The sequence below is a fragment of the Rana temporaria genome, chromosome 2 (assembly GCF_905171775.1).
Source record: "Rana temporaria chromosome 2, aRanTem1.1, whole genome shotgun sequence".
Classification (NCBI taxonomy): Eukaryota; Metazoa; Chordata; class Amphibia; order Anura; family Ranidae; genus Rana; species Rana temporaria.
In genome coordinates this window covers 404800467-404821649 of record NC_053490.1, presented here as the reverse complement: position 1 = coordinate 404821649, position 21183 = coordinate 404800467, and the positions used below count along the sequence as shown (strand labels likewise).

General features: G+C 42.0%; 1 protein-coding gene across 3 annotated transcripts in view; it reads left to right on the top strand.

Annotated features, from left to right (window-relative positions):
* TBL1X (transducin beta like 1 X-linked) overlaps window positions 1-19992 on the top strand; it is a 396289-nt gene extending 376297 nt beyond the window's left edge. For all 3 annotated transcript variants that reach the window (XM_040338145.1, XM_040338146.1, XM_040338144.1), the window contains 5 exons: window positions 113-187; window positions 7109-7236; window positions 12280-12445; window positions 14554-14655; window positions 18897-19992. In XM_040338145.1, the coding sequence (XP_040194079.1) occupies window positions 113-187; window positions 7109-7236; window positions 12280-12445; window positions 14554-14655; window positions 18897-18923 (498 nt within the window). In that variant the 3' untranslated portion in view covers window positions 18924-19992. The remainder of the gene's footprint in view (window positions 1-112; window positions 188-7108; window positions 7237-12279; window positions 12446-14553; window positions 14656-18896) is intronic.
* Window positions 19993-21183: the final 1191 nt, after the last annotated feature.

Here is a 21183-nt window from a genome sequence, read left to right as displayed (position 1 = left end):
TTGTGAAAAGTGTTGTATACAAAGGATAAACTGTTCGAAAATGATGCATGATTGCCCTCCACTGGATGTCGGCTGTATTCCCATTGACTTATAACACTGGGTTTTCTTTTAGAATGAAGTGAATGCAATTAAATGGGACCCATCAGGAATGTTATTAGCATCGTGTTCAGATGATATGACCTTAAAGGTAAGTCGTTTAACAATTAAAGAAGTGAATATAGACATTTAAATGAAGATGCAAAGCTCTTTGTAAATGTACAATGTATTAACACAAGTTTCTGAATTTTACTTAAAGCGGAACTTCAGTCATTTTTTCATCTTTCCATCTATTAAATATTCTGCCCTTGTTGTTTTAACTTTATAGTAAAACATTTTTTTTCTGCCAGTAAATACCTTATACAGCCCACTTCATGTTTCTTGTCTGGTCATTATCCTGGGCTTATGACATCATGCACAGCCCACTCCTGGCTGGTCACGTGACCCTGCGCCCTTATGCCATCCAGTGACGGGTGCATAAGAGAAGAGGAAACGCTGAGAACAGTTACCTGATTTTCACAGCTGTTATCGGGCACTGTCTCCATTACCCTTTCACTTTTGGTGATAACACTAAACAGTATAAGAAGAGAAGGAGAATCTGCCAACCACCATCCGACTGGAGTCGGACCACTTGGCCTTCAGGAGAAAGATTAAAACCCATCTCTTCTGAGGTCAAGGGGTTCCTTACCCATGAAATGGATACAGCGCCCAGAGGCGATTCAGTTTGCATGTGTTGCGCTTTACAAGTCTCTCTCTCTCTCTCTCTCTCTCTCTCTCTCTCTAAGCCCCCATTCACACCTAGGCGTTTTTACGCCTGTAGTGCTACGCCGCTGCCGCCAGAGGGATGAAAACACATGTCCCTCTATGGAGATGGTTCACATCTCTACGCTGAACGCCGGACGCCTGCCGCCTGAAAAAAGGTCCCGGACCTTTTTTTCAGGCGGCTTTCGGCGTTCGGCTAGGAGATGGGAAGCATCTCCATAGAGGGGGTCAATGTGGGGCACATCTAGGAGGACAATACCGGCGTTTTGTCGCCGCAAATCGCGGTACAAAACGCCGCTATTTGTACCGCGATTTGCGGCGACAAAACACCGCGAATTTGTCTGCCTAGGTGTGAATGGAGCTTAAAGGGAACACTGACAGCAATAAAAAACAGACACGTGTTCTAATCCCTCTCCACTCTTTTTAAAACTTTCAAAAACATTAGTTATATTTTAATATGTAAAGGATCCTATAAGCATACTTCGTTTTTATGTACTAAATTATCTTTGTCACAACATTGATTCTTTTAAGCAGTTTAATTTAAAAACAAAAATTTGCCAACAGGTAGGGTCTTTGAAAGAGAATGATTTATAAGTATCTTAAAACCTTAGGGGCAGATCCACAAAGATCTGCCCCGGCGCTTCGTATCTGAGATACGCTACGCCGCTGTACCTTACCTGACTTTGGTTCAAATCCATAAAGATTTCTCGCCGCGGAATTCAAGTTGGGCGAGTAGGGGGCGTGTTTAATTTAAATGAAGCGCGTCCCCGCGCCGAACGAACTGCGCATGCGTCGTCTCTAAATTTCCCGCCGTGCATTGCGCGAAATGACATCGCAAGGACGTCATTGTTTAGACTTGGACTCGTACGTTCGTGGATCGTCGGAAATAGCTAATTTGCATTCTCAATGCGGAAAACGACAGGAACGCCACCCAGCGGACGCCAAAGAATTGCATCTTAGATCCGAAGGTGTACGAAGCCATACGCCTGTCGGATCTAACCCAGATGCCGTCGTATCTTGTTTTGAGGATTCAAAACAAAGATACGACGCGGGAAATTTAAAAGTACGCCAGCGTATCAGTAGATACACCGGCGTACTCGCTTTGTGGATCTGCCCCTTAAACTAATCCCCACTTTCCCTCCAGGTCAAACTGCTCAAAATTAAATTGGTGGATCAATAAAGGTCTTTATTAAAGAACAGCACACTTCGTAGATCATAAGGGGATCAGACCATTCACTTACTTTATCCAGACTATGGCTACCTCAAAAACGTTCCAACTTTATCAAATTGTAATTTTTTTTACAGCTTGGGCAGACAATATATTCTCAAGGACCTTTTATGAGAACAAATGTTTGAGGGGCCCTGGATTGCAGGGGGGGGGGGGGGCATCTGAGAGTTGGTTTCCCTATTTTTAGGCCCCATTAAGAAACTCACTTACCAGATGGCTTCGGAGGCGGAACTGGGGAAAGTAGTAGAGGAAGAGGAGTGGGCCCTGTGGTCGACTCTGGTGCACAAGGGGAATTCTTAATACTACCTTGGTGAAAGCGAACTATAAAATGTTATTTTGCTTGTGTTTGGTCCAGACGAGGTTAGCCAAAAAGTATCCTGATGCCTCCCCCCTCTGTTTTAGGGGGTGAGGGCAGGAGTTGTGTTCAAAGATTTTGAGAATTTGGATTAGGACATTCAAACTCCTCTACTCAGTAATCAGGGTTAATATGCCTAAAAATGTCAAGACATCCTTATTTAATGATGAGATCTCTCAGAACTCTTGCCTTTCAAATTTTTTGGGCTGCCAAAATAAATACAGGGTGAGCGTGAAAGTCACCAATTATTAATTTTGCACTGATCAGGTACAAAATATCATGGATTATGTGTCACAAAATCTGTGCCCATCAAATGCAGCCACTGTGCCCATCAAATGCAACCACTGTGCCAGGAATTGCAGACACTATGCTCACCAAATGCAGCCATTGTGCCCATAAATTGCAACCACTGTGCCATCAATTGCAGCCACTGTGCCCACCAGATGCAGCTACTGTGCCCATCAATTTCAGCCACTGTGCCCATCAATTTCAGCCACTGTGCCCACCAAATGCAGCCACTGTGCCCATCAAATATCACCACTGTGCTCATCAAATGCAGGCATGTCACCCTGATGGCTCCAGTCCAGCCCCGCATTGCAATCATCTGTCCTCGCCAGTGTCAGTGTCAGAGTGGAGATTGAATTCAGTCAGACTGTCACCGCTGTGCAGGGAAGTGTCAGTGTGTGCGGAACAGAGGGGCGGACGGTAGGATCTCAGAGAGGTGTGCAGTCTTGTCTGAGGCTGAGGCCAGCGGCGTCGGCACTTACCTTTACCCACAGGTGCCGGTGCTGCTTAATCCTGTCCACTGCACCCACACTTGTCGACTCCACTGATCTCACAACAGTGAGTGATGGCCGGGAAACCGGAAGTGATGCAGCAGTGTCAAAAAAAGCACCGGACACCGTCCTCCGAGCCCCGCCCATACAAAACAAGTTACTGGAGTATTAGACAAATTAGCAAAGAGTGGGAGTGTTTTCGGGCACATTGCTTGTGCCCCAAACACGCCCTAAACACAAGCAAATCAGCTTCCCAGCTTGCAATCAGCAGATTGCAAGCTGGGAAGCTTCCCATAGACCGCTGTGTGTATGGCGCCTGGTCACTCTTGAAGTTGCATTTTTTTTTAGAACAGCATGGGGGGCGGCGCCCAGACGCCCCCAATGGACGGGTCGCCACTGGTCCATGCTGCATATGCTGAATGGACACGGAGACAGCCCATGCTACTCTATGGGCCCTCCAATTCAATCCGCCCAGATGGAATGGGACAGATCCCCTTCTGTTTTGTTTTTTTAGCGAATCAGATTGGAGGTAAGCTGTTGCTGTCCCAAGCAGAGTGCATTTGGTATCGATTGTGACAGGAGCCGGCGCTATACAGAAAGCAACAGCTTATGCGGCTTTTCTCTGCAGCTGCTTGCTTTCTCTACCGCTGACTTCATTCACAACACTGATGCTCTGGGATGACGGGTCAGCAACCTGTGATCTGGGCTTGCCAAACTACCATCCCAGAGCAGGAGGTCATGGGCCACATCAGAAGGCTCCGCGGGTCACTGGTTGGGCACCCCTGTCTTACACTGACAATGCTTTGTTGGCTGGCAACACCTGAATTCCTCTGATCTTTTCTCTTCCTATCCTCACTTTTGGGAATTGCTACAATTTTTCCTCCTTTCCTCTTACCTTAGTTGGCTCCTTGTTTACGTGAATCCCCTTATGCAAGGAGCCTGCTTCTTACCAATACAATTAACTAGACCAGCAATTGACTCCATGTTATGCCTTATTACGTTTTCGCTGATTTCTGTTGTTCCAGCTTTGTACACTATGACTGTTATTCTGTTATTCTTTATCCTTATAAAGTGACAATATATTTTCTGTGTCTTTTAAAAACCCAGTATACATATAATTTATTTATTTTTTAAACACCATAATTCTAATTACTGTTAAATTGTTAAAACCCAATTATTGGAAATCTTGGGAAATACCTTCAGGGAATACATTTCCTTTACACAAGCATTATTAAAAATGTACATATTTAACCAGCATCAATAAGAGGTGACAAATTTAAACAAAATTTGAAACTGTGGTTTAATACTAAACACAAGAATACTCACTTAGGTTTCTTTTAGGTGTCACTTTGATAATATTAAAACCATATGCATTTACTATAACAGTAGATATTCTCAACTGTAATAAATAAGAAGAATGTGAAGAATCTCCATGTGATTTCATTTTATGGTTTTCTTGGAACAATACATTTGCTTAAGGCGTTTTCAGCAAAATACTATTGCTAAATTTATTCCTGCAAGAAATACAAAAGAGACACATCATACATGCAGAAGTTAGATTTCTTGTTACATAAATACTGTACATGGTGCAATTCTAAATAATACCTTTAGCTAGATTCAAGTAGAGCGCCTTAACTTTGTGGCAGGGTAGTGTATCGTGTTTACACTACGCCGCCGTAAGTTAGCGAGGCAAGTACATGATTCACAAAGTACTTGCCTGCTAAGTTACGGCGGCGTAGCGTAAATCGGTCGGGCGTAAGGTCGCTTAATTCAAATTCGGCTGAGGGGGCGTGTTTTATGATAATTGGGGGTGACCTGACGTGATTGACGTCCGTGTACATTTCTCAGTGTGCATTGCGGCAAAGTACGCCGCACGGTCCTATTGGTTTCGACGTGGACGTAAATGACGTAAATCCCTATTCACGGACGACTTACGCAAACAACGTAAAATTTTCAAATTTCGACGCAGGAACGACGGCCATACTTAACATTACTATTCCAGCTATTTGATGGAATAACTTTAGGCCTGAAAGTGCGTTACGTAAACTGCGTATCTTTACTGCGTCGGGCAAGCGTACGTTCGTGAATCGGCGTATTTACTCATTTACATATTCTAGGCCAACCGCAATGGAAGCGCCACCTAGCGGTCAGCCTAAAAATTACACTTTAGGATACGACGGTGTAAGACACTTACGCCGCTCGTATCTGAGCCTAATTTAAGCGTATCTGGTTTCCAGAATACGCTTAAATTTGCTTTGGCGTAGATTCCGAGTTAGGTCGGCGTACCACTCTGTGAATCACCCCCCTTGTCTTTTAAATAAAGGGGTTAATAATAAATAGCATTTTGAACATACCTGTGGCCAGTCTTTTGAACAAAGGACCAGTAAACATTACATAGCAATAGGAGTCCAAATAGTGACCATACCAAGAATATGTGCAGTGAGCTCATCCTTAGTTCTCAACATGCTGTTCTGTCTACCCTGTATTGGTCATGGACATTCGGGTTGTTAGGTACTGTACATACCAGTAGCGGTTGTCAATATTTTACAATATTTTGGGGGAAGCAAACAGGTCACCACCCCCCTCCTCACCCCCACGCAGCTCTCGGCTGATCCATCCAAGTGGCGATCCACTCGCACTACACACCACCCGCGCGATGGGCGGCGATCCACTCACACTACACACACACACTTTTTTAAAGCCTCCAGCTCTAATCACGTGCTTAAAAAAAACACATTGAAATCCATGCATCCAGCGCACTGCATAAATATTAGGGAACATGCGCATGGACTGGGGGGGAGGCGCCCCTGCGCCCCTAATGGACGGGCCACCACTGGGACAGTGTATTTTCCTCTTCTGTGAAGCTGCCTTTCTGTAACTATAAAAGCCTTGTGCCCAGGCATGTGTTCACATCAGGACCCCTTCTCTGTCCATGCAAGTCAATAAAAAGATAAACGCAGCTTTAAGCAGGTTGATGCAGCTTAAAAGGAGGTCAGTTGCATCTGTAAATTAACTCAGTGATATTAGAAGTGGCTCAGGCTGGGTTCACACTATACCACACGACAGCAGTACAACTTTCATCCTACTTTGCTCTGCGACATCTGTCCTACATTGGTCCTACATTGATCCTACATTGGTCCTACATCCATCCGACTTTCATGAACAGCATACTACTTTGATCCGGCTTTGTGATAGTCTGACTTGTTCTTTGACCAATCAAAACAATCCCAGACTGAGATAAATTATTTTTACTGCTGCTGTAATCACATGTCGGATGTCAAAAGTCGGATGGTAAGGACAAGGATCCTACTTTGGTCCGACTTCAATGATATTCAATGGGCTGAAGTAGGATCAATGTCGGACCAAAGTAGTACAGGGAGCATTTTCAAAGTCGGACCGACTTGTGTCGGACCAGTTAAGACGGCTCTTATAGGGAAACATTGATTTTCACACGTCATGCGACATGAGCTCCTAATGTCGGAGCGTTTGTCGGACAAGTGTGAACCCGGCCTCAAACAGATCTCAAATGCTAGCAGAATGCACCTGAAGGCAAGCTGCATTTGTCAATTAACATAAGCCTTACATCTGGCCATGAGGGCCCTGATTACAGATAGCAACTCATGCCTCTGCCTCATGTCAGCACAAGGGGGATTACACCGTTTATCTTCTATCAGACATATGTGAACAGTAAAGACATATGTGAACAGTAAAGCTCGATAGTTAAGTGGCCCTGCATAGGGAAGCACACCCTCGTCTAGTTCTAGTTCATTTTTGCCACAGTTAAGTGTTATCAATATCTTTTCTATACATATTTGGAGCAGTAGCATTATAAAGGAGAACATCTTGTAAAAGGGAAAATATCTGCAACAGCTTTAGTGATACATTCTTCAATGAAATGTATTTGTGAAATCTATTCCAAATTTTTATTTTGTTATTTGTGACTTGCTGTAGATCTGGAGTATGAAACAAGACATGTGTGTACATGACCTACAAGCCCACAACAAAGAAATCTACACAATCAAATGGAGCCCGACAGGCCCTGGTACCAGCAACCCAAACTCAAACATTATGCTTGCAAGGTGACTTATAATTAGAATATTACATTTATATGTCACAAAGCAATAAGGACCTAAATGGGACAAATGGTGCTCTTGTACATTTATTATTATGGTTAGAACTATTAAATATTTTTTTTTTTAACTGAGGTAAGTGAGGTAAATATAAAATATTACATGTGAACGTTATGTATCCAGCCAGCAGATGATGCTCTATGCTACCTTCATTTGTCTCCTTCCTCCTGTTGAAAAAGGATGATACTTAGAGAGATCAATAGATCAAGGTGACCTTTGCACTCATAACTGGAAGTGTCAGAATATAATTTTCCTTATTAGTCGGGTCAGTACAAAGTTACATGAGAGACAACTGTGTCTGAAAGAGAGCTACTTGTGCCATGCTGTTCTTTAAGCTAAGACATAGTGCCTTGGATTTTTTTTTCCATGCATTAAATGTTTATTTGTAAAGCTCAAAGGGCCATATTCTGGCTAAATGTAAGCCATTTACACTCCGCCGCCCCAACCTACAGGAGCAAGTGCTGTATTCCCCAAACACTTGCTCCGTAGTTTGGGGCGGCGGAGTGTAAATGGCCCGGCGTAGCCACGCGTATCTCCAAGGGGGCGGCTTCTATTTAAATTAAGCGCGCCCCCGATTCTAACGAACTGCGCATGCGCCGGGCTTAAAATAGCCCAGTGCGCATGCTCCAGTCCGCGGCGTAAAACGTCAATGACGCCGACGTGTGCGTCATTGACGTAAAGGCCTATTCAAGAACGACTTAGGGAAACGACGTAGCCGACGGAAAAACACGACGCGGACCCGACGCCATACTTAACATGGCCTACGTGGGACTTGCGTAAACTTACCCCTCATATAGCAGGGGTAAGTTTACGCTTACGCAAACGACGTTAGCGACGGTTACGCGACGCGAATTCGTTCGGGAATCGGCGTATCAGGCTCATTTGCATAAACAAATGAGACCTGAACGTAAACGCCATCTAGCGGCGGGCGGAGTAATTACATTTAAGATCCGACAGTGTAAGTGACTTACACATGTCGGATCTTAAGTGTATCTATGCGAAAATGATTCTAAGAATCAGTCGCATAGATACACGGGCCAAAAAAGAGAGATACGATGGAGTATCCAGAGATATCGTATCCTTACTCAGAATATGGCCCTACATCTTTATTTATGTAGTTAAAGTATACTGTTAATAGTAATTATTAAAAAATGTATCTTAAACCAGTACAATTTACTGTTCATGCTGAAGAAAATAATTATTTAGTTATATAATTTTTTTAATACTCTTTCTTCTTTGTTATGGGTTTTAAAACCATATTGGTCAATTCTGATTCATAGTCAATATAGTAAAATTATAATTTAGTTTTAGTAACTGCCATTTGATGCTCAAATTAGGGTACAGTTTTTCTGCAAATTTTGTAATATAAACCCAATGGACGTCAAATTATTGTACCAAACAGCAATTGTTTGCATTAGGGTTGCATAATGTACCCTTTTATACAAGATTTAGAGCTTTTGTTACCCAAAAAAAACTGATCCTGTCCCCTTAAAGCATGTTATGCAGCACAGTGCTTGTGCTTTTTAATTTGGTCCCCTCTATCATATAAAACACCTAGCTGATCCCGACTGGTTCTTCCCTCCCCCGTGTAAACGGACCACGGTTTATTATGGCTGCTGAGCCCTGACACCACGGTCAGTTTACGTGCCTCTATCAAAGTATTAGAACAATGACAATGATAGAGAAACAATGTTTGGCTCAACATTATTTCAATCAACAGATATTATTTATAAATAATGATATATCCTACACTCACCTGCAGGTTCTGACACTGGTCCCTGGGCTCCCTACAGTGAAGGGGAGGCATAGAGGGGGCTTTCTATGTTTTGGAAGAGTCTGCAGCAATTTAAAAAGAAAAAGAAAAAAAAATTAACTAAATACTAAATATGAATAGATCAAATAGAAATGGAAAACAAAATATCGCTGGGCCCTTATTGTTCTGTAAGGGGCTGGGGAAAAAAGGGGACAATTTAATTATTTTTTGTGTACAGGCAGAGTAATCTGCAGAGCCAGGATTCCCAACAATCACACTAGTCACACGAGTCATCTGCCCTGACAGGTTGATAAAGAAGAGGCTAGTATTTTAGGCCCCTTTCACACGGGCGCCGCCGCCTGATGAACTCCGCTTGTTCAGCAGGGGATTGCTCCACTGATCCTTGCTGAGCAGGCGGATGACAGGTCCGTCCCTGCTCAGTGTGCAGAGCAGAGACGTACACAGTCCCGCTCTCCTCTATGGGGAAATCAGGTGAAAATGGACCGCCTGTTCATTTTCATCTGACCATATCCGATCAGATTGATGAATGGAAAATAGGACCTCCATCCGTCTGGATTTTGCAGATAGGATCGGATCAGGTTGCGGCGGATGTCTGCAGTGAGAGTGCAAGGTCCGATCAGGATCAGGTTTTTCAGGTGGACCTGATTGGACAGCCTGTTCGAAAGGAGCCTTTGTTTAATTGTTGGGAAATGTGGTGCATTAGACTTATTTATCTATTACAGGTACTTATACATTGCTGTAAATTTATATAGCACTTCATATACGGTATATATATATATATATATATATATATATATCAGTCCCTGCCCTCAAGGAGCTTACCATCCAAGGTCACTAACTCACATATACATATTAAGGCCAATTTTGACAGTATTCAATTAACCTACGAGCATGTCTTTGGAGTGTTAGAGGAAACCGGAGCACATGGAGGAAACCCATGCAGGCACATGGAGATCATGCTCAGTCCAGACAAGTAGTGTTGTGGTTGATATTTGAACTGGCAACCTTAGTGCTGCTAGGGAAAAGAGCTAAACACTTAGCTACTGTGCCGCTCCTTATTTATTTATCAGGTACCTCAGAGGAGAAGGTTACTCTGCCTGCATCTGAAAGTCATTAAAAAGTCCCCTTTCTGCCCCTGACCCCCACTGAACCAGGGGAAGCTTTTTCTAAATGGCTGCAGAGCACGTGACTAGAAGTTGGGAGTCCCCTCCTTGCCTGCTAAATTAGCGGTACTGAAGTCCCAGCACTACACTTTTGTTGGCGGCCTTGAAAGTCTGCCATTTTAGTACTGAGTAATCTGGATTCTGAAGGGGTTGAACAACCATTATAGTGGGAGTAAACTCCCGTGCACAATTTTTACCAATAGGTAAGCCTATAATAGTACATAGATGAGCTAATTTTTTCTCATCTAAAATCCCACCCAAAATGAACATATTGGATGTGCATGAGAAAATAGGATTTCCAAGAATAAAATTATTTATAAACAATCAATTAGAATTCCCAAACTGCCAGCTCAGCAACTCGTTTTTTTTAGGGTTAGGTCAGCACCATCTTCCCCCAGTATAAATAAGCCTTCTCTAGACAGTGGAAAGTAAATAGATTTTAGCTTTTTAGCTAGTTTAGCCACTTTCAATTGGGCTAGTTTTGTAATATTAAAGCTTTGTGGCTTATCCTGACTTTATTATCAACTTTACAAAACATGTGTAGCTGAAAGTTCTGCTTATTTATAAATCTGCCCCAGGCATAATCCATAATCAGTTTGATATTTTTAAACTGGTTCAGAAAATACTACAAAATGTACTTTATAGATATAACTTACCATCCTATTAGTATTTTCCACCTGCTGTTCACCAAATATGTAGCAGAGAATTAACACTGAATGTAATTGAAAGTCTCCCTGTAGCCGCACATCTAAATAAATCCTTCAATCTGTGAAGAGTGTCAAACTCAGCCTGGGCTCCAACCAGGCCACGCCCCCAATGCGTTTCGCTCCACCCCTAGAAGCTTTATCATGGGGATGAATATCACAAGCATAAGAGGGAGTTTTTATGCATCATCGGCTGTCACAAAAAGGGGAAAAAAGAGTGTCAGATGTGTGCATGTCTGATTATAAAAGTTGTGGAGCTCTGTAATAAGGCATGGCAAATCAGCATCCATTGTAATCAGACTGCAAAAAAAGAAAACTGTAAAAAATGAAAACATTAGTTCTTAGTGTGACCTAAATGCAAAAAGTAAGCGTAAAAAACAGAACAAGGAAGAAAATGACCCCTCAACTTAGTTAAAAACCAACTTAGATAAACATGTATTGGAAAAAGTTTACTAAATATAAACAGATCGAATAGAAATAGAAAACAAAATATCTCTATTAGGGATGAGCCGAACACCCCCCTGTTCGGTTCGCACCAGAACCTGCGAACAGACCAAACGTTTGTGTGAACTTTAGAACCCCATTAAAGTCTATGGGACTCGAACGTTTGAAATATAAAGTGCTCATTTTAAAGGCTAATATGCAAGTTATTGTCCTAAAAAGTGTTTGGGGACCGGGTCCTGCCCCTGGGGACATGTATCAATGCAAAAAAAAAGTTTTAAAAACTGCAGTTTTTTCGGGAGCAGTGATTTTAAATTACTTTTTATCCTTCATAAATGACACTTTGTGCAGGGACAGTTCTAAGCACGGGAAACAAGTGCTGCTTTACAGGCATCCTATAGATACCCCCAGGTATGAAATTTAAAGGAATATTTCACTTTTATTGTTTCACTTTAAGCATTAATAAAATCACTGCTCCCGAAAAAACTGCAGTTTTTTTAAAACTTTTTTTGCATTGATACATGTCTTTGTGGCAGTGGGTCAATGTGACAACTTTACATTTTGGATTTCATTATATGTAAATACTTTAGCAAACATTGGGGGTTGATTTACCAAAATCTAGTGCAGCTCTGCAGAGAAACCAATCAGCGTTTAGGTTGTCAAAGCTTAATTGAACAAGCTGAAGTTAGAAGCGGATTGGTTTCTATGCAGAGCTACACCAGATTTTGCACTCTCCAGTTTTAGTAAACCCTGTTGTCTCTTCACAGGTTCACTTTGGAATCCGAAAAAGTTGGTGAATCTGACAAATATTTTATGTAGTATATTTTAGTTATGTAGTATTAAATCAAATAAATAAATAAATAAAAATTTTCCTGATTTTATAATTGTTTTCTTCTTTTTTATGTCATAGTGCATCTTTTGATTCAACAGTCCGACTTTGGGATGTTGAGCGTGGTGTCTGTATCCATACATTAACCAAACATCAAGAACCAGTCTATAGTGTAGCCTTTAGTCCTGATGGAAAGTATCTGGCTAGTGGGTCCTTTGACAAATGTGTTCATATATGGAACACCCAGGTAAGTCTACCAATCAAATATATTATAAAATGTATTCATGAATGTATCTGTATCTTGAACCAATAACACAACTGATTGGCCAGACTCAGTGGATGCGCTCAACCTGTTGAATGGCCGTTTGCCCTGCTAGCTAAATCACTATGTTTGCAGCTTTTGTTATTTTATTGATTCAGGAACTAGACCTGTGAAAATATATGCCAGGCAGTTCAAGCACCATTCTGTCACTGAGCACTATGCAATCTCTCATACATACAATAGAGCATTATGGCAAAAGCCCCAAATCATATAACAGTGGGGTGCAGTCCCACCCAGGAGCATATGTGAGAAGAATGGTATATTCAGTGTAAAGCTCAACACTAGGATCCACAATATAATAATTTTTAGACATTTTGATTGCCAATAATATGAATTATTTTAAAATGTATCATCTAGTAATATCTTCTCATCTAGTCTGGAGGCCGGTTCATCATAAGCAGAATGTCCCACTACTGCAGGGGACAGTGTGATTTACCCGCCCGCGGACTGCCCCTTTAATATCGCAGCAATCCCCCTCCCCTCTGCTACCTTTTTATCACACAAGATGAGAAACACGACAAGTCCAGACAAAAGGCGGGTCTTTTGAGTTAAGCAGCGGGGCGGTTTCAGCAATCAAACACCTGTCTTTCAATAGCAAAGTCCCGCCCTTTGTCTGGACCTGACTCACATTCATAGAAACACATACTAGGGCATGCTTCGCGTCTTGTGTGATTGAGGTAGCAAAGAGGCGAAGTGTTGAGATGGTATAGAAGGGTCAGTGTAATATCGATGGGGGGATCTGTGATAGAGGGGAAAATCTGTGATGGGGGAGTCTGTGATGGGGGTCTGTTATGGGGGGGCTATGTGAGGAGAGGAATTTGTGTTGGGTGGGCTTTGTGATGGGGGGGATCTGATATTGTATTGGTCATTCCTGTTTTTTTGCATAGGTTCATATTTTTTTAAACTATAGTCCGGCCCCCCCAACAGTCTGAGGGACCGTGAACTGGCCCCCTGTTTAAAAAGTTTGAGGACCCCTGCACTACTGAGCAGGGCCGTCTTAATAGCATCATGGGCCTCTGGGCAAAGCAATGCTCTGGGGCCCCTACAATGGAGACAGCGCAGGTAAACAGACATCAAGTAGGTAGGAAGCAGACAAGCGGAGCTTCCCCTTTTGGGTCAGAGCATCACTGGCGCTCTGGCTCCACCCCTCCCTGCTGGCTGTAAAATAGGTATCCTTCTGCCAGACTGTCTCCCCTGTGTATCTATCACTCTCAGGCCGCGTACACACGGTCGGACAAAACCGATGAGAATGGACCGAAAGTTCAGTTTCATTGGTCAAAACCGACCATGTGTACGGCCCATCGGTATTTTGTCCTTCAAACCAAAATTTTAAAACTTGCTTTAAAAACAAACCGATGGACCGCTGACCGATCGGTCCAAACCAATGGTTAGTACACAAAAGCATCGGTTCAAAACCCGCGCATGCTCAGAATCAAGTCGACGCATGCTTGGAAGCATTGAACTTTGGTTTTTTCAGCACGTCGTTGTGTTTTACGTCACTGCGTTCTGACCCGATCGGATTTTGAACTGATGGTGTGTACACACATCAGACCATCAGGCCACTTCAACGGTGGACCAATGAAAACGGTCCGTCGGACCATTCTCATCGGATGAACCGGTCGTGTGTACAGGGCCTCAGTGCCATCATGGGGCCCCCAATTTCCGGGCAACGTGGGCTCAAGGAGCAGCTTCTTTGGGGAAAGTGCAGGGGCCCTCCATGCAGCTGGGGCCCCTGGGCAGTGCCCAGGTGTGTCCTCTCATTAAGATGGCCCTGCTACTGAGTGGTCACCAAGTTTATAGCTGTACAGCTTACAGGCTGTTACAAAGTAGTTATTTTTTTTTTTTTTAATAATATTTGATCTGTCTTTTCCAACAAAACCTTGACTTCAGCTTTTAGGTAATTTTTTCTGATTTTAACAGAGCAACAACTTTCTTATTGACTCAATTTGTCTTATTGATATAAATTATCACTTTCACATGTTGGCTGGAGTTACAAATTCACTTAAGATATTTCTGCCTGATGTTTCTTCCAGAATGGCTCTCTAGTACACAGCTACAGGGGAACAGGAGGAATATTTGAAGTTTGCTGGAATGCCAGAGGTGACAAAGTAGGAGCAAGTGCCTCGGATGGATCAGTGAGTATCACTATAGATGTCACTGTAAATTTTTGATGAAGCTTACAGCATATACTGCTAATGTCACTCTAGTGTCATACCTACCACCATTTAAAAACAACATATTACCACTAGGTCGCCAGTTTGAATCTCAATCATGGCACTACCTGTCTGGAGTATGCATGTTCTCCTTGTGCTTCCACTGGGTATTCTGTTTTTCTACCAAACTCCGAAGACCTGCTGGTAGGTTTATTTGATCCTGGCTAAATTGGCCCTAGTATGTGTTTCTATGAATGTGAGTTAGGGACTTTACAATCTAAACTCTTTGAGGGCAGGGACTGGTGTGAATGTATAATATTCTGTATAAGAAAAACAGAGAAAATGTATTTATTCATTACCTGTAAAAATAAAAAAAATAATGACAAAATCCTGTTGAATTGCTGTGCCCTAATACAGTATCTACGCACAGTGGCTAAGTGGTTAGAACTTTGGCCTAGCAGCACTAGCATTGTCGGTTCAAAACCCAACAACAACACTACCTTTTGAGAGCTTGCTTGTTCTCCCTGTGCTTGTGTGTGTTTCCTCCAGGTACTTTGGCTTCCTCCCACACTCCAAACACATGCTGCTAGGTTAATTGGCTCCTATCTAAATTGGCCCTAGTATGTGTATGTATGAATATGAGATAGGGACCTTAGAGTGTAAGCTCCTTGAGGGCAGGGACTGATGTGAATGTGCATTATACTATGTGTGAATTGATGGTGCTATGTAAGTACCTGTAATAAAAATAAATAAATTACACATAACACTGTGATATTAGCAGCTAACAGTAGAGGGCAGCAGATCTCTACGCCTGCATAAGTACCTTCGTAGCACGATCAAGTTTTTTTAAAGCGTATCTATTCCAGAAATGAAAATGTAATTTAGCAGACCTTAGGTGTTGTGGTTGCAATAATTTTATTTTTAAGGCTTGTTTCCACCTGGTGACCCTGCCAGTAACACACTTGCAGCCCGAGGATGACAACACTCACCCACCCTTCTGTATCAGGAAAACAAAAACAAGAAGCTTTTTGTTAGAGTTTACATATACTTTAATGAAAAGTTTATATTTAAAAAATTACTTTTAAAATTAATTTAAATCGTAACTACAATTTTCCCCTGGGTAATATATGTACATTGCAACAATTATAACAAACATTGTTGCAGATTCCTACCTTTTGTTATTCTTAAAGCGGGAGTTCACCCAATTAATTTTTTTTTCTCTTTTCCCCTTAGATTCCTGCTCATTTTGTCTTGGGGAATCAGCTAGTTGTTTTAAAATATGATCCGTACTTATCTTTTTCGAGATGCATCTTCTCCGTCGCTTCTGGGTATGGGTCTTCGGGAGCGGGCGTTCCTTCTTGATTGACAGTCTTCCGAGAGGCTTCCGACGGTCGCATCCATCGCGTCACTAGTAGCCGAAAGAAGCCAAACGTCGGTGCGGCTCTATACTGCGCCTGCGCACCGACGTTCGGCCTCTTTCGGAAAATCGTGACGCGATGGATGCGACCGTCGGAAGCCTCTCGGAAGACTGTCAATCAAGATAGGAACGCCCAGTCCCGCAGCCCATACCCGGAAGCGGCGGAGAAGATGCATCTCGTAAACGGTAAGTACGGATCATATTTTAAAACAACTAGCCGATTCCCCTAGACAAAACGAGCATGAAGCTAAGGGGAAAAAGTGTCCTGTGCGGGTGAACCTCCGCTTTAAGAAATCACTGTTTGTTCCTCTGTCGCTCTATGCTTAGTGAGTCTAATGGGAGTGGTTTCATAATTATCAACCAGCTGTGCACCTGCAGAACACTAATGAGGAAAGCTGCTGGGTCTGCATCCCTTTAGACTTGTTGCTATTGGGAGTATCTCACTAAAAATGAAATTTTTGTTGCAGGGAATGCCTTAAATCTGACTTATATCTTAGGCAGACTGGGAAAATTGGTGAGCCAATCACACAAGCAGGAAATTATGTTTCTGGGGTGTACACAACACCACCAGGTAGCCATGTTGCATTGCATTTTCAGAAAATTACAGAGCCGCAGAGAGAAAAGGAAGGGTCTTTTTTAATAACATTAAATTACAATATGACTTGTGTCGCAATTATATACGCTATATTATTTTTTCTTTAATTGCTATTTTTTTTCCCACGGAAGTGGAGTTACCCTTTAACATATTAACGCTTATATGAGAATTTAGTGTATGGTGTAAAACTGTACCTGTTATTAAACATTCCTGAATGTTTAATGCGCCATTCTGTTTACCCATGAGAGTGTCTGTCATTATTAAGTGTATAACCACTTAAAATATCCAGGACACTTTAGAACCTTAGGGCAAATGACTATCAGCCCTTAGCCATACTTCCTATCCTCTTTATGGTGGTATATATATCTGACTGTAATAGCTTTTTAAGAAAGATGTCTCAGGGATCACTATTTTTATACATATCTCAGAAACAGTAGTCTTCTGAAGCTCTTCATAATGCAGACACTGACATTGCTATTTCTAAAGTCGAGTGCTCTGGTTATGTAATGCCCTCATAAAGATTTGAAAAGTAATGTAAAAGTGCTGCATTGGCAAAATGTCCACATCATCAAACCAACTTAAATACTTCAGGTAGTCAATATTGCTTATACAAGTGCTGGACATCTTGAAAATTATAGAGGGCTTCATTTAAAAAGGGCCACACAGCCACCGTGCTTGAGCTGCGTTGCATCAAGTTAGGTAGCCAATTCAAAATGAATGGGCTGTAATGCACTTCAATACCTGAATTTTTTTGCAGTGCACCAGAAAGTGGGAGGAAATAAGCCCCCTCATTGATGTCAGTAGCAGCAATAATACCCACCACCACCCAATGATTTTAAGGCCACAATAATAACCCCAGCATTGGTTTCAGGGGGCACAATAATAACCCCCTAATATTGGTGTCAGAAAAAATAATCCACCCCACACTGGTGTCAATGATCACAATAATGATCTCAAGCACGGGTGCCAGTGGCAGCACAATGAGCAAGAAGAGGAAGAGAGGAGCCATGCACAACCCTGGATTGATTGCAGACTCAGGATAAGTATTTAGGGCCTGATCCACAAAAACCGTCCGTAACTTAACTTTTGCCATTTAAGTTACACCGCCGCAAAAACTCTACCTAAGTGCCTGATCCACAGAGCACTTACCTAGAAATTTTCAGCGGTGTAACTTAAATCCTTCCGGCGCAAGGCGTGCCTAATCTAATGGGGCGAGTCCCATTTAAATTAGGCGCGCTCCCGCGCCGGACGTACTGCGCATGCTCCCGACGTTATTTTCCCGACGTGCTTTGCGCGGATTTACGTTGCGCCGGGTTTTGAGAATCGCGACAAAAAAAAAAAAAGAGTTGCAGCGGGAAAAAATTTTTTTTTAAAAAAAATGACAGCGACGCGGGATAGAAGGGTATACTTTTACAAGGTGTAAACAGTTTACACTTTGTAAAAGCAGCCCTAATTTTGCGACGGCAAACTAATACTTACGGAGAAAAAACGAAGCGTAAAAGCTTTGTGGATCGCCGTAAGTGCTAATTTGCATACCCAACGCTGGATTTCGACGAGAAATGCCCCCAGCGGCGGCTGCGGTACTGCATCCTAAGATCCAACAGTGTAAGTCCCTTACACATGTCGGATCTTCTGCCTATCTATGAGAAACTGATTCTGTGGATCAGTTCCATAGATAGAAACAGGGATACGACGGCGTATCCCTTTTGTGGATCAGGCCCTTAGAGAGGTGGTAAGGACGTAAAGCTCTAAAATGTTTTTTACCCTAACGCAGACAATGAATTAAGGTAAAAGATGTTTTGGCTTTAGAACCATTTTAACCACTTCTGTGCTATAGCCAAAAGATGGCTACAGTGCGATCATCTAGTTCTGGGACAGTGTCCCAGAACCATGGTCCCCGTGCGCCCGTTGGGGCATGCAGCCAGTGCACTCTGTGATCAGAAATTACTGTGGTGTGTCCAAATGTAAATGAGACCCTTTGTAAAATCCTAACTCTTATATCTTCAAGCATCTGTATACCTTTTTTTAACAGAAACAAATCATTGAGGTTGTCACTAGACTAGAAATCCTGAACATATATAGAAGCAGGGCTTGCTAATTCACTGATATATACCGTATGCTTCAAAAATTGTTACACCACTGCATGTTTACTAATGCTATCACACAAATGGCTTCTCACTAGCTCTTCTAACTTATGATCTTTGCCTCCAGGTCTGCGTTCTCGATCTGAGGAAGTGAAGCCAGTTGTCCTGTTTTATTGTTCAAATGGACCAGCAGCGAATGTGCACTGTCTGAAATCACAGTCTCCGGCATTTTTTACAAACCTGAGAAAGCCAGGAAATGAAGCAAGACCGAACTGCCCTCAATGCAGAACATTTCAGGATGTCTGTAGATCTTCACAGACCCATTTCTCTAGAAATCCTCCTGGAGTGGGTGTTTGTCCAGCTGGTCTTACTGGATTTTAGACTCCGAAGAAGAAGGCCAATTTTTTGGATTCCCAGAGACGTTGTTGTTGGTTAGGCTCAAAACAACAGTGCCAAAACAAGAAATTAAACCCAACACAAGTCAAGAAAGAAAGAAAAGTAAAGGCTCTGACGAACCAAAAGGGAAAACACTTATAATGATTTTATTTTTTTCTTCAACCTGTAATTGGGTCACTGCAGTTTTCCCAAAGGACCTACAAAGACCAGTTTTTACCAACAAATCCATGTGACTTTGTATGACAAACTTTCTATTTTCTAGACTACTTTTTTTGCTTTGATTACCCATTCAGTGGTTTTCTATCAGCTCAGACTAGTGAATGAGGGACAATCACAGGGTTATGTAAGGAAATAATGTTGCTTTTATTTGAGCTCCCTTCCCCCTCCCTAAGATCAGTGTGACCTGCTGGCTAGTTACACACTTGAAGAATTGCTTAGTTTTGGTCTTTGCAAAAAATAGTCTCTGGTCATTCTCTTGGCTCCTACATTGATAGGCTCTTAACAAGTTTTCCATTGCATTTTCTTAGCAATGGACTAACCTGTACTGAGGTGTCTCTCCCTCCACAGATTAGCTTATAAGGGCACTTTTCATGACACGGTGTAACATGCTTTTTATAAGAATGAGATGCCGGTAAAGCTTTTTACTAGAAGAAAGATGAACTTTTAAAGAGAAAGAACCCACTGTATTTTTGAAAAAGAAAAACAAATATTTTTTATGTTAAAAATCTTAATTCTAAAAATGAAAAAAATGCAAATGTTGGGGTTGTCTAAGTCGTACAAAAAAGTAAAAATTTCAAGGTATATTAAAGACTTGGTACATTTTTTGATTTTGAGTTTCTTTCTTAATTCTATGTTCATAATTAGGTGCACACAAAAATGTGGCATGCATTTGTTTACCACTCACATACAATAACCAAGGTACAGTGCCTTGAAAAAGTATTCATACCCCTTGAAATTTTCCACATTTTGTTATGTTACAACCAAAAACATAAATGTATTTTATTGGGTTTTTATGTGATAGACGAACACAAAGTTACACATAATTGTGAAGTGGAAGGAAAATTATAAATGGTTTTCAATTTTTTTTACAAATGAATATGTGAAAAGTGTGGTGTGCATTTGTATTCAGCCCCCCTGGGTCAATACTGTGTAGAACCCCCTTTTGCTGCAATTACAGGTGCAAGTCTACCAGTATTTGCACATCGAGAGAGTGAACTTTTTGCCCATTTTTCTTTGCAAAATAGCTCAAACTTTGTCAGATTGGATGGAGAACGTCTGTGAACAGCAATTTTTAAGTCTTGCCACAGATTCTTAATTGGATTTAGGCCTGGACTTTGACTGAGCCATTCTAACACATAAATATGCTTTGATCTAAACCATTCCATTGTAGCTCTGGCTGTATGTTTAGGGTCATTGTCAGACTGGAAGGTGAACCTCCGCCCCAGTCTTACGTCCTTTGCAGAGTCAGGTTTTCTTCTAAGATTTCCCCGTATTTGGCTCCATCCATCTTCCCATCAACTATGACCAGCTTCCCTATGTTTGCTAAAGAAAAGCACCCAAACAACATTATGCTGCCACCACCATGTTTCATGGTGGAGTGGTGTGTTCAGGGTGATTTGCAGTGTTAGTTTTCCACCATACATAGTGTTTTGGTTTTAAGCCACAAAATTAAATTTTTGTCTCGTTTGACCAGAGCACTTTTTTCCACATGTTTGCTGTGTCCCCCACATGGCTTCTACCAAACTGAAAACTGGACTTCCTATGGCTTTCTTTCAATAATGGCTTTCTGATTGCCACTCATCCATAAAGACCAGATTTGTGACGTGCAAGACTAATAGATGTCTTAGGGACAGAGGGCCAAATCCTCAAAAGAGATTAGACGGAGTAACTGCTGTTACTCCGTCGTATCCCTGGTCCTAACTATGGAACTGATCCACATAATCAGTTTCCCATAGTTAGGACGAAGATCCGACATGTGTAATTGAATTACACTGTCAGATCTTAGGATGCAGTACCGC